Source organism: Dipodomys ordii, unplaced genomic scaffold (genome assembly GCF_000151885.1).
Source record: "Dipodomys ordii isolate 6190 unplaced genomic scaffold, Dord_2.0 Scaffold56, whole genome shotgun sequence".
Classification (NCBI taxonomy): Eukaryota; Metazoa; Chordata; class Mammalia; order Rodentia; family Heteromyidae; genus Dipodomys; species Dipodomys ordii.
In genome coordinates, this window is record NW_012267272.1 from 6,998,867 (window position 1) to 7,015,919 (window position 17,053).

The 17,053-nt window shown below is 37.5% G+C and overlaps 1 protein-coding gene across 1 annotated transcript in view; it reads right to left on the bottom strand.

Annotated features, from left to right (window-relative positions):
- The window catches only part of Kdm7a (lysine (K)-specific demethylase 7A), a 77,447-nt gene that overhangs the window by 33,668 nt on the left and 26,726 nt on the right, over window positions 1–17,053 (bottom strand). The window contains 7 exon segments of the mRNA XM_013021559.1: window positions 1,822–1,928; window positions 3,932–4,019; window positions 6,942–7,104; window positions 10,233–10,419; window positions 10,984–11,125; window positions 12,970–13,130; window positions 15,398–15,515. Of these exon segments, the coding sequence (XP_012877013.1) occupies window positions 1,822–1,928; window positions 3,932–4,019; window positions 6,942–7,104; window positions 10,233–10,419; window positions 10,984–11,125; window positions 12,970–13,130; window positions 15,398–15,515 (966 nt within the window).

Below are 17,053 nucleotides of genomic sequence, written 5' to 3' on the forward strand. Positions count from 1 at the left end.
TTGGCCAGTCCGGGAGCTTGAACTCAGGACCTGGGCATTGTCCCTGAGCTTTTGCTCAAGGATAGCTCTCTACCACTTGAGCCAGAGCACCACTTCTGGCCTTTTCTGTTTATGTGGTATGAAGGAATTCAACCCAGCGCTTCATGCATGCTAGGGAAGCACTCTACCACTAAGCCACGTTCTTAGCCCTTCCCTGGATTTTTAAAAGATAATGTTTGAATAATGGCATTTGCAGGGAAATGGATGGAGCTAGAAGGAATCATGTTGAGCGAGGTAAGCCAAGAACGAAGAGATAAAAGGTATATGGTCTCCCTGATAAGTGGATGCTAAATCCAAAATGTTAGGTGATATGACAAAACTAACAGGACTTAAGAAACAAAGAACTCCCACTCATCTGGTTGAACCACTATTAAATATCCCCACACTACTGATCACATATATGGTATATAACATGTGAGCACCGTTATATATTACAGACTGTGATAGACAATTTGCTCCAGGAAAGTTAGAATGAACTTGTGACTTTAAATGAGCATCATTATTCCACAATACTGTGAATTTCCGGAAATTATGTAATCACTTAATCACAATCAAAAAAAAAAAAAAGGACCTAGGGGAAGGGAAGGAGGGAGGGGATGATGGTAGGGGGAAAACAATGGAGGGGGTAGCAATGTTCAAGAGGAAGTGTACCCATTACCTCACTCATGTAACTGTAACCCTCTGTATAGTATCTTTACAATAAAAAAAAAAAATCTTGGCTGAACCAAAGTCCCCTCTTGGAGACACAAGCCATTAAAATTCAAAAGATATCAAAAAAAAAAAAGATAATGTTTGAGGAATGTATGCAAGGTAGCAATTCCTTAACATAGCCACACTTTCTTTTCAGTGCAAGTGATAAGGAAGTCTCTTAACAAAGAAATACACTTTCACAATAGACTTAAAGCAGAGCATCTCTAAGGAGAGAATGACAATGATTTTTACCCCAGCACAAGTTTTATTAGAAGTATAAGAGAAGCACTAAGTCCTTCCCCAAGACCAGCCAAGGGGACAGAATCACTGTCCCAAAGGAAGAGGAGGTTTATTGAATGATATCTGACCTCTAGAGCATGGTTTTACACATCTGGGTAAGTAAGCTAAAGATTTATACAAGCTACATTCTTGACGAAGAGACATAAACGTTTGAGAATGTATGCAGATCACTAGATCACAAGATGAAACAAACATTTTCTAGTACTACCTACATTGTATGCTGGTCTGATGCATGTTTGTCTATACATGGTTTCCTTTCTACAACTTGAGCCAAGCCTCCAACCCCTATACATGATATCTAAGAATATGTGAGAAGCTGGGCGCCAGTAGCTCACGCCTGTAATCCTAACTACTCAGGAGGCTGAGATCTGAGGATTGAGGTTCAAAGCCAGCCTAGGCAGGAAAGTCCGTGAGACTCTTATCTCCAATAAACCACTAGAAAATCGGAAGTGGCGCTGTGGCTCAAGCGGTAGAGCTGAAGAGCACAGGGTCAGCACCCAAGCCTAGAGTTCAAGCCCCATGACTGACCAAAAAAAAAATAATAATAAAATAAATAAATAAATAAATAAATAAGAATGTGTGAGGGAGCTATGAACTAGAGAATCTTAACTACTAAACAATATCTAGTCATGAGCTTAAAAAAAAAAGATGGTAACATCCATAACATATAAAACATATAAACATATAAAACATACAAACATATAAAATATTATATATATGTATATATATATATATACACACACATATATACATATATATATAATGCAAGACAATGTGCAAATTATTGATTACCTTTCAGGGTTTCCAGCAAATTTTTGGCTACAAACCAACATATGGCTTCAAAGAAAGGGAATTTGAAAAGATCCGGTGTCTTTAGTCTTTTCTCCATCTCATAACACCTAAGTGAAAAAAATTGAAGAAACGTTTATTGTTAGTATTAGCATTTTGAAGTTAAATAAAGGTTAACAGATTTGAAAATAAAAATAAGCATGCCAATAAGGTGCTATATTGTACTTAACACCACATTCACACAAGTGAACTGTGTTCTTACACAGCTTCTGACCTTCATAAATTTGCCAATATACTTAAGAATTACTTTGAGCTTTGTAAAAGATCACTTTGAAATTTGTGTCCTAGTTTTAATAGAAGATATTTAATGAGGGCCCTATTAATTAATAAAACACTATGTTTTTAAAAATCAGCTCCATGTGTTCAACAACTCTGCAATACCCACTAGACTTTGGTGAAGACCACATTTGGCACTTTTTTTTTTCTGGTTTTCTGGTGGTTATTGCAGATAAGAGTCTTGCATATTTCCCTGCTAGGGCTGGCTTTGAACTGCAATCCTAATATTTCAGCCTCCTATAGGCATGAGCCACCAGCACCTGGCTCACATTTGGCACTTAGTATGAGTAGTGTAAGGATACGAGCCATAGTCTGCCACAAGGTTAGTCTTCTGTCAGAATCCTTGCAAACTCATGAAGCAAAACTACCTCTTCCCTAGTTACAGCTCAGTATTAAATGACAAAATCTAGGGATGGAGGCAAGGCTTAGTTTGTAGAGTGTCAGCCAATGAACAAAAGCATCAGGTACTAAGTTCGAGTTCCAGTCTCAGACTTAAAAGAAAAAAATCTGAGCTGATGGCTCATACCTGTAATTCTAGCTACTCAGGAGGTTGAGATCTGAACATCACTGTTCAAATGCAACCCAGGTAAGAAATCTGTAAGACACCTCTAATTTTAGAAAGCCAGAAGTGGAGCTGTGGCTCAAGTTGTAGAGTGCTAGCATTGAGCAAAAAGCTCAAGATCAGCACTCAGGCCCTGAGCTTAAGCTCCAGGACCAGCAAGGGGGGTGAGGGGGAGGCTGTCACACACTTAAGTGAGTATAAGGCCTACAGTGGCTTAAAGCCTCATACACTGAAAAGCCATTATTTCCTGTAATAATGCCACAAACGCAGACTGTTCAGGTGCCCCATGACATGTAAAGTTATGAGTCACTAAATTCGGAGAACCTGATGATATGACCTCCCACCAGGTATTTCTCAGTTCTCTAAACACTCATCTAGTTTATCAATCATGAATCATTTTCAACATAAGCAGTGTTGCCTTATAAGATGTACTCTCAGAGCTCAAGGACAGCTCCCAGGCCCTGAGTTCAAGTCCTACCACAGACAAAAATAAAAATAATTTTAAAAGATGTACTCTCATTAAATTACCTGGGGAAGGAACAGAGTTACACAAAGGTCAATTCTCATACAAAAGGGGAAAGAGCTGTTAATCCCTTACCTGAAACAAAACTAAAGCAAATGTTTTGACAACAGTCCTGACTTAAGGGTTGCTTTGTTTCAGCACAAGTCATACCAGAATCTGACTGATTTCATTTATTTCCCTTGTTGCAAAAATAGCCCAAGGACCTTTGCAGAAAATTTTAATAACATACCAAGTAAGTTATTAATTTTGTTTTAGATTTGAAAGAATCCTCCTGACAAAATTTGAAACGATTCTTTTTTTTTTTTTTGGTCCGGTCATGGGGCCTGAACTCTGGGCCTGGGCGCTGTCCCTTAGCTCTTCAGCTCAAGGCTAGCGCTCTACCACTTGAGCCACAGTGCCACCTCCGGCTTTTTTTTTTCTTTTTGCTTATGTGGTGCTGAGGAATCGAACCCAGGGCCTCTGGCATGCAAGGCATGCGCTCTACCACTGAGCCACCTTCCCAGCCCCGAAACGATACTTTTTTTAAAGTTTCTATTCGTAATCATTTCTCAAGGTCTAGCTCCACAGGATTTCAAATAAAAGATGTTGTGATTTTAATTTAAAAAAGAAATTAAAATAAAAAATAGAAAAAAAAATTTAAAATAAAAATTTTATTTAAGAAAGAAGCAAAAGATCCTTTCAATGACACAAACCTGAGCTGCATGCCAATATTAAGATTGTGCAGAAAGTTTCCCCCAAAAGCCATACAGTCCTGAGAAGTGAGCACAGCATGAATCCACCCTGCAATGGTTACAAGTATATAAATCAGTGATCTTTCAACATTTAAACCAAACAGATGTGTCACTTACCAATAAGAAACTTAAAACATCAACACCAGCTGATAGTCAGCATTAACTGAACAAGTTAATGCTTATGACAATTGATTAATTCATTCAGATATTTATTAAGTGCCAGTAATATGCTAGGCTTTTTCTAAGTTTGAGAAATAAAATGAAGGCTTTTGGTAATTGTTTTTGTTTTCTTAGTTTTAAACACGACCCAACTTTACAATTAAGGATTTTACTCTGAGACAACTCAAATCTGGTTTGAATTGGAAAAGCACATATTCCATTAAAGACTGGCTGGGCATGCTGCTCCTTTAGCGTCACACTGAACTGAGGGCCCTGCAAGGAAACTAACAGAAGACCAGGGGCCTCAATCTGAGACTGGACTCTGCAAAAAGAAAAAGGCAGATTACTCACAATTAATAGTTGAGTCATAGTCCATGTTGGTAATCGAAATGATGGCATTTTTTTCCCATTAAAGTGTTTTCAAATTAAAATCTAAGAGCTGATGCTTAACTTTTTAATGTTTATAGAATGTTTATAGAATTAGTATGAAGACTTTATAGAAATATAAATTCTTCAAGGAATTCATATAAGTACAAAGCCTGTTTATTAGTGATCTATGTCCAGACACTTGAATTCTATTACATATTAAACCAAAGTATTTCTGCATTGTTTTTGACACAATTTCTAGGAATACAAGAACTCTGTAAACTGAAACAAACTATAGTTTGTTTAGAAGTCTGTCAATTATCAATAAGCTTGAGAAAAAATTATATCATCTATACACCTGCATGAGTCAGGAACATGTTAAATAATATAAATGCTCACAACCAAGTAAAGTAGGACACATCTATTTAATCCCAACACTTGAGAGAAGAGGGAAAGAAGGGAAACAAAGAGAAAGGAGTCATGTAAGAAAGAGAGAGAGGGAGAGAAATCCTCTGGCCTATCCCAGATCTACTGAGTCAGATCTTGAGAATAAGCCTCAGAAATCTAAAGTTTAATAAGCCCTCCATATATACCTGATGTTTGAGAACTGCTAACTTACACCAATTTGAGTAGCCACTAGTACACATGTGCAATAGTTTGTTGACTAGTGAAGTTAAAAAGTTTGTCCTAGCTAAGCTAGGCACTGGAGGCTCATGCCTGTAATCCTAGCTACTCAAGAGGCTGAGATATAAGGATCGCATTTCAAAGCCAATTCAAGCCAGCTCTTGTGAGACTCTTATCACCAATAAAGTACACAAAAAAGCCAGAAGTGGTGCTGTGGCTCAAGTGATAGAGCACTCTCCTTGAGCAACAGAAGCTCAAGGACAGAGCCAGGGCCAGAGTTCAAACCCCAGGACTAGAAAAAGAAAAAAAGTTCATTCTGTCCCCTAATGCTGCTGTGCAAACAAACACATATTGAAAAAGAATTTCATGGTTTGGGCACCAGTGGCTCACTCCTGTCATCCTAGCTATTCAGGAGGCTGAGATCTGAGGATTGTGGTTCAAAGCCAGCCTGGGCAGGAAAGGCCAGGAGACTCCTATCTCCAATAAGAACCAGAAAACCAGAAGTGGAACTGTGGCTCAAAGTGGTAGAGCACTAGCACTACCCTTGACCAAAAGAGCTCAGGTACAGCCCTGAAACCCTGAATTCAGCCCCATGACCAATATATATACATATACAGAATTATAAACTGCCTTTAAACTTCTTCCTGACATTCTAGTTGGTCATTAGATACAGACACACACACACACACACACACACACACACACACACACACACACACACACACACACACACACACACAGGATGTTATATTACTTATGAATTCCAATTCAAGATTATAAAGAAGGCACAACAAAATATTTATTAAGAACAGGGGCACCAGGAAGAGGATTTAAAAGAAGAGCATAAGCACTCAATGAAAATACTGATACCTATTCTAGACATAAATTCTGGTAGTTCTAGGCACTGATTATTTATTCAAGCACATATTTATCACTCGATAAACCAGAGAGGCAAGGTGAGAAAGCAAAGCCTGGAGTAACAGAGCCCAGTCAATTCCATGGCCATTGAAGTCAACCAAACCAGAAGAACATACTTCGTAAAACCTCTAGCCTGGGGAATAATACTTGGCATTCATTCACATTTCAAATCAACACACTTGTACCTATGCTCGAGATACAGAGATATTGGCAGTTCCTCAAAAAGTTAAACATAGTTAAGCAATTTCACTACTTGGTATATATATACCTATATATATACCTAAGAGAAATGAAAACACTCATGAAAACTTGTACATGAGTGTTCAAAGTAGCATTATATATAACATTCCAAGTAGAAAGAACCCAAATGTCCATCAACTGATGAACGGATACACAAAATATGGCAAACCCTACAATGAACAGGCCATAAAACAATAACATACTTACATGTGTGACACAAAAGTACATATATGAAGCGTCCAAAACAGGCAAATCCACAGAAACAAAGAATATTAGTAGAGGGTTAGAGAATGAGGGGAGTAAGCATGACTACTAAAAGGTGTGGGGTTTATTTTGTAGACAGTGAAAATGTACTATAATCAGACAATGGTGATGGTTGTACAACTTCATTGATCTAAAAAAAATCACTAAATTGTATAATTTAAAAGGATAAATATTATAGTATTTGGATTCTATTTCAATATAAATTAAAATGAAAGCAAATGACATAAAATAATGCCAAAAGAAGTTCAACTTATAAGACAAGCCCTTTAAGGGACAAATAAGCAAAATATTCAAGATCAGAAATTTCTTAGATAAGTCAATTAAAGTCGACTGCCAAGCATGTAGCCAAACATAAAGCCAGATGTTCTCTGGAGAAGGGGAGATTAAATTAAAATCTTACCTGTAGGAACAAATAAGGTATGTCCCTGCTTCACCACACATTTGTAGCATTTATCAACTTTATCTCCAAAGAACACCTCACTCTGAGTCACAGATGAACTCCAAGATTCATAGAGTGCCAAATTTTCATTTGTTGGCTTTATCAAATAAAAAATCTTCTCACCCTAGAAGAAAGTAATTGTACCATTTTTTAAAAAAATTAGAAGCCATTCTTAGAATGGCCCACATGGTAGATTGTGGTTTTTCCCTACACAAGGATCTAAAGTAAGGCAGATAGCTAAATTTTAAAAGTCAGCAGTTACAATTCATTCAGTCAGCATTTCCACAGAAGCTCTTCCCACCCCCAACTGACATCATGTTGAAGAAATCATTGCAAAAGAGGAAGATTTTTTTTTAATCTAAGTGAAATGAACCCCAAGATATGGACACAAGAGTTCTGTCTTTATTGTTTTAAATGTACCATGTGATTTTATTTTTTGTTGTTGATGTTTCCTTTGTATGTTCTTTCCCCTGTTGTCACTGTACTTGATTTTGGTACCCTGTATCTTGTATATACATTTGTCTAATCTGGGGATGGGAAGGGGACTAACAAAACACTGAAACAAGGACACAGGATGACCCATTGCAACAAGGATACCCACAGGACAGTATACTGGAAACAAACTTTACAACTTTGGTCAGGGGGAGGGGGGGGAGATAGTGGGACAACAAGGAAAGGGGTAACAATGATCGACAAGTAATGTACTCATTATTCATGTAACTGTAACCCCTCTGTATAGCATCTTTACAATAAATTTTAATTTTTTTAAATAAATAAGTAAATAAACCACAAATGCCAGGCACCTGTGGCTCACATCTATAATCCTAGCTACTCAGGAGGCTGAGATCTGAGGATCCTGGTTCAAAACCAGCCCCGGCAGGAAAGGCAGGAAAGTCTGTGAGACTCTAATCCCCAATAAACCACTCAGAAAGTGGGAAGTAGAGCTGCGGACTTAAGTGATAGAGCACTAGCCTTGAGCTGAAGAGCTGAGTGACAGCAGCACCCAGCCCAGAGTTCAAGCCCCATGATCTACCGACCAACAAAATAATAAAAATTAATAAATACCCACAAAAGCCGGGCGCTGGTGGCTCACGCCTGTAATCCTAGCTACTCAGGAGGCTGAGATCTGAGGATCGAGGTTCAAAGCCAGCCCGGGCAGGAGAGACTGTGAGATTCCTATCTCCAATAAACCACCAGAAAACCGGAAGTGGCGCTGTAGCTCAAGTGGTAGAGCGCTCGCCTTGAGCTGAAGAGCTGAGGGACAGCGCCCAGGCCCAGAGTTCAAGTCCCACAACCGACAAAAAAAAAAAAAAAAAAAAAAAAACCTACAAATAGCTCATTGATGACTTCTCAGTTTTTAAAGGGTAGAGGCTGGGAAGGTGGCTCAGTGCTAGAGTGTTTGCCTTGCATGCATAAGGCCCTGGGTTCAATTCCTCAGCACCACATAAGCAGAAAATGCCAGAAGTGGCGCTGTAGCTCAAGTGGTAGAACGCTAGCCTTCAGCTGAAGAGCTGAGGGACAGTACCCAGGCCCAGAGTTCAGGCCCCACAACCGACAAAAATAAATAAACAAATAAATAAACAAACAAAAGGTAGAAGTACATGTTAATAGGCTCTAGATATCAGCACAATCATTTTGCAAACTTTGTCCTAAGGTCTATACCGTAATGATTATGTTTAAAGACTTGTAAATGAATTTTAGCTCACTAACTCCATCCTGATGGATAATAGGAATACAACATCAAATAAAAGCACAAGTATCTGAAAAAATTTGGTGCCTGACCAATGTTTCAACAGAACTATGTGTGGTGATGGAAATTTTTTTCTAACTGTGCTACCCAGGGCAGAAATCACTAACTTCAGGTGGTTACTAAACACTTTCAATGTACTAAAACAAGGAACTGAATTTTTAATTATGCTGAATTTCACTTCAATTTAGTCACACATGAATAATAGATACTCTATTAAGTAGACTGATATTCTAGATAAAGCAAAGTGAATGTAAAACTACAAAGAGTATTTTATGGGCATCTGTGAACTTATTCAACTACTTAATCAATTTTAAGGCCAAAAGCAATTATTATGCAAATGTTGCTCCTTCTTAGTTATTTATGGACTAGTGGTAATTTATGAGAGTAGGTAAAGAGGAAAAAAGAGACATAAGGTTAACTGAAAACCAAATTAAAAAACAGAATAAAGACAGGTGCTGGTGGCTCATGCCTGTAATCATAGCTACTCAGGAGGCTGAGATTTAAGGATCATAGTTCAGTTCAAAGCCATCCCAGGCAGGAGAGGCCATGAAACTCTTGTCTCCAATTAACCACCAAAAAAACCAGAAGTAGCACTACGGCTTAAGTGGTAGAGTGCTAGCCTTGAGCTGAAGAGCTGAAGGACAATGCTCAGGTCCAGAGTTCAAGCCCCATGACCAACCAAAAAAAAAGGAACTTATCTAGGTTAACAAGGAGAACAAAGGAGATTTAATATGATCAAAATTTATTATTCGCAACTATGAAAATAAAATGAGACCTGTTGAAACTGTTTTGGGAAAGGGGGAATAGGGATGAGGAGAACAAATTATAGGGTAAGATTTACCAGAATATATTGTAAACGTGTGTGGAATGTAATAATGAATCTCTTCCCTGTGTAACTAAAGTAAATTAAAAACAAAAACAATATTTATGGCTCTTTTATTGGAATTACAAAAAAATAAGTAGGGGCTGGAAAGGTGGCTCAATGGTAGAGTGCTTGCCTTGCAGGCATGAGGCCCTGGGTTTGATTCTTCAGCACCACATAAGCAGAAAAAGCCGGAAGTGGGGCTGAGGCTCAAGTGGTAGAGCACTAGTCTACAGCTGAAGACCTGAGGGACAGTGCCCAGGCCCAGATTTCAGGCCCCATGACCAAAAAAAAAGGTAATGCTTAAAGGCAAAGTAATATCCATAGTAAAAAAAACTTCCTCCTTTACAAATGTTATTCACAGGGGCTGGGAAGGTGGCTCAGTGGTAGAGCGCTTGCCTTGCATGCCTGAGGCCCTGGGTTCGATTCCTCAGCACCACATAAGCAAAAAGCACCACATAAGCACTGTGGCTCAACAGTAGAGTGCTAGCCTTGAGTTGAAGAGCTGAGGGACAGAGTTCAGGCCCCACGACCGGAACAAAGAAAAAAAAGAAACAAATGTTATTTACAACACATGAATGCACCACCAGAAAATATGATGTGCTTTTTGTCAATATGAGAACAAATACCCTAGTCTTACCCAGAGGACATGGTACCAGACTGAAGTCCCACCGAAGTCAATGTGGAAATCTGTATAGCTGTCTTGAACTCCCATTAAGCAGTATTTCTGAACAAATGGCTTGGGAAACACTGAATCATCCGGCCAATAATTTTCAACCCAGGAAAGTTTTCTGGCTATATCAGGGACCTCCACCAATTCAGACATCCTTTTAAAAAAAAAAAACAAACATACACACACACACACACATAATACAAATTAAGATTTCTTAAAATTGTTTTTCCCAGATCAACCCAAACCAAGTAATTAACTGCAGCTCAAAGTTAATAACAATGATTAAAAAGTTAAAACACAACATATTTAAAAATATTCTCTGAGCCTGCCAAAGCAAAATTTACAACACTGTTATCAAGAGATAGCTACAGAAGTCACAATTTCTTTTTTTTTTTTTTTTTTGTGGGTCATGGGGCTTGAACTCTGGTCCTGGGCACTGTCCCTCAGCTCTTCAGCTCAAGGCAAGCGTTCTACCACTTAAGCCACAGTGCCAGTTCCGGTTTTCTAGTGGTTTATTGGAGATAAGAGTCTCACGGACTTTCCTGCACGTGCTGGCTTTGAACGAGATCCTCAGATCTCAACATCCTGAGTAGCTAGGATTACAGGCGTGAGCCACCAGCGCCCGGCTTCACAATTGTATTTCTTACTAAAATAAGTAGATCATTAATCATTTATCTGAAACTCAGAATACTATACCAAAATGTTCAGAAGTACTCACTTGGTATCTGAAAATTCAAGGCTGATCACATTTAACACTTTTGGTCTGTTAGGATTTGTGAAGTATTTAACATAATTGTGAAGCGTCATTTTGCTGTCAGCCTGCCTTGCCACATCAATGACATCTATCACTTTGTCACCACCTGCAGAGAAAAATTACAGTCTTATTTGGCTTAAGGGTTATCTCAAAAGATGCCCTAAACAAAAGTATTTTAAAGACCATACTTAGTATAATAGTAACAAATATAAAATCCATAGCTGCAAAACTAACACTGAATAAAAAGTATATTATATTTCTTGTATGCAGCTATAAGAATAAAAATACAGTGGGATGTGAAAATTGTCAAGACATTTTCTAGATTTCAGTTTCCTCATGTATAAAATGAGAGGATGGATTTTCCCTTTAACTTTATATGGTGTGTAAGATTCTAAGTATCCCATTTTGAAGATCAGTCATCGAGGAATTAGTGAACAAGTTGATCAGGACAAATAACTCCTCTTCTGGTAGTTCTTTCTAATATTCTCCAAGACAAAATCAATAGTTAATAAATAAAACTCAGTTCAAATTAGTGCCTGTCTGAAGGCCCACACTCTGGGTTGTGATTGATGTATATTTTCCTGCAAAACCATAAGGTGATGATTATGGACAGCTGTATTGCTACTCCAGGAAACATAATCAATTTTATGATGGTTATAGAGCAGGGTAGAATTCAAAACATGCCAAATTGAAGTAGAAAGCAAATGCCATTTTCTTACTTAAATGTAATTTCATCTATATTAATAATATTGTAGAATATTTTATCTATTTGATGTAATATAGTCCTGTTCCTAGTATTTAAATGAAGTCTTTTGCTAACTAGAATGTTAGCTGCTATCAAGCGGTTTGGGATGTTTTTCCCTATTATTGCACAGCCATTTGTTTTCCAGTGTTCCCCATGCAGACAGGTGTAGGGTAAGCCTCGGCATCATCCCGTGTTCTATCACACATTCAAATTTAGCACCATCCTAAGTCATTACATTTAACTGGCTTTCCTCAGTGAAAAATTGTCAGGGAGAACTATCAACCAATCATTCAATATCTCCTCTTCTGAGGAATATTGTATTTCAATGGCTATACAATTTTGAGGTAGTTTTAGGATCTATGTTCAAATGGCATCTAAATACAGCCAGTTTTATCTATAAAAATAATGGAAAATATCAACAATATGGCAATCTGCTTTTCACCTTTTTTTTTTTTCACTTCTGTCAATCGTGAGGCATGAACTCAGGGCCTGGATGCTACCCCTAAGTTCTTTTGCTCAAGGCCAGCGCTCTACCACTTTGAGTCACAGTTCCACTTCCAGTTTTCAGGTGGTTAATTGGAGATAAGGGTCTCATGGCCTTTCCTGCCCAAGCTGGTTTTGAACCGCAATCCTCACATCTCAGTCTCCTAAGAAGCTAAGATTACAGGTGTAAGCCAACCAGTACCCACCTTCTTCGTTATGACTTCAGAATCTCAAAATCAAAACTACTTTGATATCATTAAATGCAATGTTCACCATATCATTAACATGAACATAGGCTGAATGTAATCTCTTCTTTTTACTTTTCCTCTTCCAGGACAGGAGGTCAAGAAATAGGTTCCAGAGGACTAGTAAGAACAGTGAACTCTTGAGAATTTTTGCTCATGCATTCTATAGATGCCTAGAACCAATCCAGTTTTCCCATGTCTTCTTAGGCATCTAGCTGCCCCTCAGGAATGGCTTTCCTTAAGCAAATACCAAGAAACACCAAGAAAGCAACAGGATGAGGTTGATTAAACAAGAGAAGATAAACTGTTTCATTGTTTTTCTGACCACTGAAGAGTCAAGAAACACTTTCAGCACAGGTGATACTGAGTTTCACTTTTCCTGACCCAAGAAATAAAACTAAATTGACATTTCTTCAATTTTAATATTGTTGGGACATTTTTAGTTTTACCAAGTTCTTAATGGAACCAAGTTCGTACCTACGTAACGTTCAACATCCATCACAGAAAAAACAGGTGGAGGGAGCCTGAGTCCAAGATCATCTAATTTAGGGACCATAATAGGGACATCAAATCCATGTTTCTCCAGGTATCTTTGCGTCAGCTGACTACCATGCATCTTTACAATGACTTCATCGGCACTGAGGAAAAAATAATAAAATGTCATTTTTGTCATTTTGTATTAAAAAGTATTGTGGTAGGTAGAGGGTGACTAATACCAAAATACATTGTGTCTTTGTGTGAAGATGTCATAAGAAATCTCACTAAAGGCTGTTAAGCAACAGGTAGTGGAGAACAGGGAAAGAAAAAGCAATAAAAGGGACTATTCTGATCAAAATATAATATATGCATATGTGAAACAGCAACAAAAAAGTACCACAGTACTTTCTGCATTAATTATCCATATCAGTGACTCTCAACTTAATTCTCCTCTTAATAAATGTTTTCTAGCCAGGTGCCAGTGGCTTATGTCTATAATCCTAGTTACTCAACAGGCAGAGTTCAGGAGGATTGCAGTTCCAGATCAGCTCAGGCAGAAAATTCACCATGCCATCTCAACAGAAACAGGTGGACTTGCTGGTACACTCCCATCATTCCAGTTACCCAAGAATAAGTAGCAGGATGGCTGTCAAGGCTCCTGGTCAAAAAGCAAGACTACCTCAAAAAGAAACCTGTCAAATAAGCTCCAAGCTCTGAATCCAAACTACAGTATCTAAAAAAAAAAAATCCTGAAACTCCTTTTGACTATCCTAAAGTAAAAGTCACAGATAGCATAATCTGTTTAATTCAAGACACGTTATTAAAAAATATATAAAATGATCAAAGTATAAATATTGCTGCTATAATCTTGAGTCTAAGAAAAGAGAATGTTGGGACTGAAGACTTTAGCACAATAAGAATTATATGGAAACAATATTTTCCTTAGTTTTCTATTTCTCAGCAGAACTAAGGGAACCAAAGTGGAAATTTGTCATTTTATGTTTCTATGTAAGGACTAAAGAAATGGAGAAGAATAGACAAGAATTCTAAAGGTTGAGGAAAAATAGCTGGGATTTTTCATTCCAAGATCTAAAAAAAAAAATCTATAATAAGCCAAATGTGATACTGTGATTTATATTTAAATTGTGCTTTCTCTTTTTAACACACAAAGATATAATTTCATATAAAAGCCTTATCAAGTATTATCACTTTAAAGAGATGTCAGACACTGAGTAGGAAATGATACAAATTAGCATGATTAAATGCTTTCTAATGCTTCTGACTCTCTTTAAGCCACAGACAATTCAAATATATTCCATTATTTTTAGAAATCAAAAGCCTCAGTCCCACTGCATCAGAGGCTAGGCAATAGTTCTGCATGCTTCTTGTAGAGCAAGTATATGGAAAGTTAAATAAAGTAAGAAAAAGAAAGTTAGAAAATAGGACACTTGAAGAAACATGAGGAGAGGCATCAAGGTAGGTGGAGGCAGCAACTGCCTATTAAAAGAAAACAAACACAGAAACCACCATTACAGATTAGTGTACTTCAAAGTTTTGGGCTTGTCACCCAAAATTAAGAGTAACATTTTTACATGACCTAAATGAGTATTCATATAGCAAAATTTCCATGAAATTATGCTTCTTACTCTTTTAACTTGCCAGGTACTGTTTCTTCTTATTCTTTTTTGTTGTTTTTATTTGCCAGTCCTGAGGCTTGAACTCAGGACCTGGGTGCTGTCCCTGAGCTCCTTTTGCTCAAGGCTAGCACTTTACCACTGGAGCCACAGCACCACTTCTGGCTTTTTCTGTTTATGTGGTACTGAGGAATCGAACCCAGGACTTCATGCATTCTAGGCAAGCACTCTACCACTAAGCCACATTCCAGGCCCGTTTCTTCTTATTCTATTTCATTTAAAAGAAAACAAAACAAAAAAGCCAATTGAGAACAATAATATGCTATAGCCTGAAGTTCAAAAAGCACTGCTTTAAACCAGGTACCAGTGGCTTATACCTGTAATCCTATTTAGGAAGATCTGAGGATGTGTTCAATGCTAGCCCTAACAGGAAAGTCTGTGAGACTTTTTTCTCTAGTTAACTACCATAAAGCTCAAAAGTAGAGCGGTAGCTCAAGTGGTAAAGCATTAGCTAGCCTTGCACAGAAAAGCTCAGGAACAGCATCTAGGGCCTGAGTTCAAGTCCCAATACTAGCACAAAAGGAAAGGGGAGGAAAAGGAAAAGGTCAAGGGAAAGGCAGGGGAGGTGAAAAGAGGGGATGAAGGAGGAAGAAGGAGGAGGGAAAAGGGAAAAGGAAAGAGAAAAGAGGAAGAAAGGAAAGGAAAGGGGAAAGGGAAAGAAAGAACACTGCTTTACATGCTATCATTTTTTACCAGCCAACATTGTTAAATTTTATTAATACATGTTTTCATACCTTGGGAAGACTCGAGAACGTAACTCCTTAACAAAAGTCCTGGTTCCAGCCTGCACTGGTTTGGAACCATCATCACTTTCTGTGTAGTCGTGCCTGTGCCAGTTCCTCCGCTTTTTCACTGAATTTTAAGTTAAAAAAAAAAAATAGTAACTGTGATACTACTTTCTAATCAACATAGTCTATATAACCAACTGTAAGTACAATAATAACACTCAGGTTTTAATGCATTTCTAGGCTATCAAAGTAAATTTTACTTAATCTAATGCTGCAATTAAAGACAATTTTAACTGTGGATTTTTAAAACCTTCTGTTTTTACTTCAAAATAAAAAATTAAATCAAAGAATTCAAGTCAAAAGATGAAACCTTTCATAATATAGTAAAAGAAGAAGTTATATAAGTATTCTATAACATTTCTAAATTGTCTGAAATGAGCATTTTCACTAGAACATTAGGTCATAATATAATTGCCCAGATCATCCAAATTATCCTCTCAGGATATCCTCTCAGAAATCTAATTTAGCAGCATAATTCCATTCTCTTTTATATAAAATTTGCTCCCAAAATTAGCATTTTCACACTGACACAGAGAACAGTTTACTGAGTCTTAAAGCAAGAAGGCTATGGTGACAAAATAAATAACTTCATGGTTAGTTTTGTGCTAAGATCCTATGATTCTACAGCTCTGTGCTATCATATTTAGTCACAATAATCAAAATCAGAAGACTTGGACTTGATTCCTAGTTCATCCATAACCTCACCTACAATTGTGTACAAGGCATTTAACACTTCTGGATCCCAGATTCCGTAAGGTGGGACTGAAGGGGACAGATTAGTAGTTTTGATTTTAAATTTTGTAAAGAAACCTTAACAAAGAGGAAGGTGAAGAAAAGGCCAAGAGAGAAACCCTGAACCTCCCCACCCACCTCCTCCTCTGCCCCGGCTGTGCCATCTACAGCTCTTTTGTATACCAATCTAAGATATTAAGATTTTTGGTTGGTTGGTTTTATGACAGTCTCACTATGTAGCCCAGAATGGCCTGGAATTCATCTTCTGTTTCTGCTTCCAGAGTAAATTTTAGATTTAAATCTTTTTTTGAAACTTGAAAATCACTCTTCAGCCTAAATAAAATTCTCAGGATTCTGGTTTTCTGATACTGATGCCTATAACTTATTTAGAATTCCATCAAAAAATAGAAAGATGATGGATAGAGAGTGGGATGGTAGGGAGAATAAGTTACAAAGCAAGTGATAGATACATTCTAACAGAATTTAGATAGTCAAGATTATATGTCATTGCTGTACATTACTTCAGCTTTTCCTATGTATGTTTGAATAGTCTCATAACAAAATGCTAGTAGAAAAACACAACTCTATGATTTCAAGTTATTTAAACCTTCCTCTTAACAAGATCATATTACAGGTATATATAAGGAAAGTCAGACTTAATACTAGGAGTAGAAATCAGGATTAATCATATCTAAGTGCCGAAGGTTCCCAAGTAACTTACTGTAAAATTGTATCTCTAATGTGGAAGAGTAAATCTCACTGTAAAAAATCTTGTTAAGAAAAATTCAGACTCACAAAGGAATCTCCTTGAGAAACTCCATTAAGAAATTGTAAGCCAGGTGCTGGTTTCTCACACCTGTAATCCTAGCT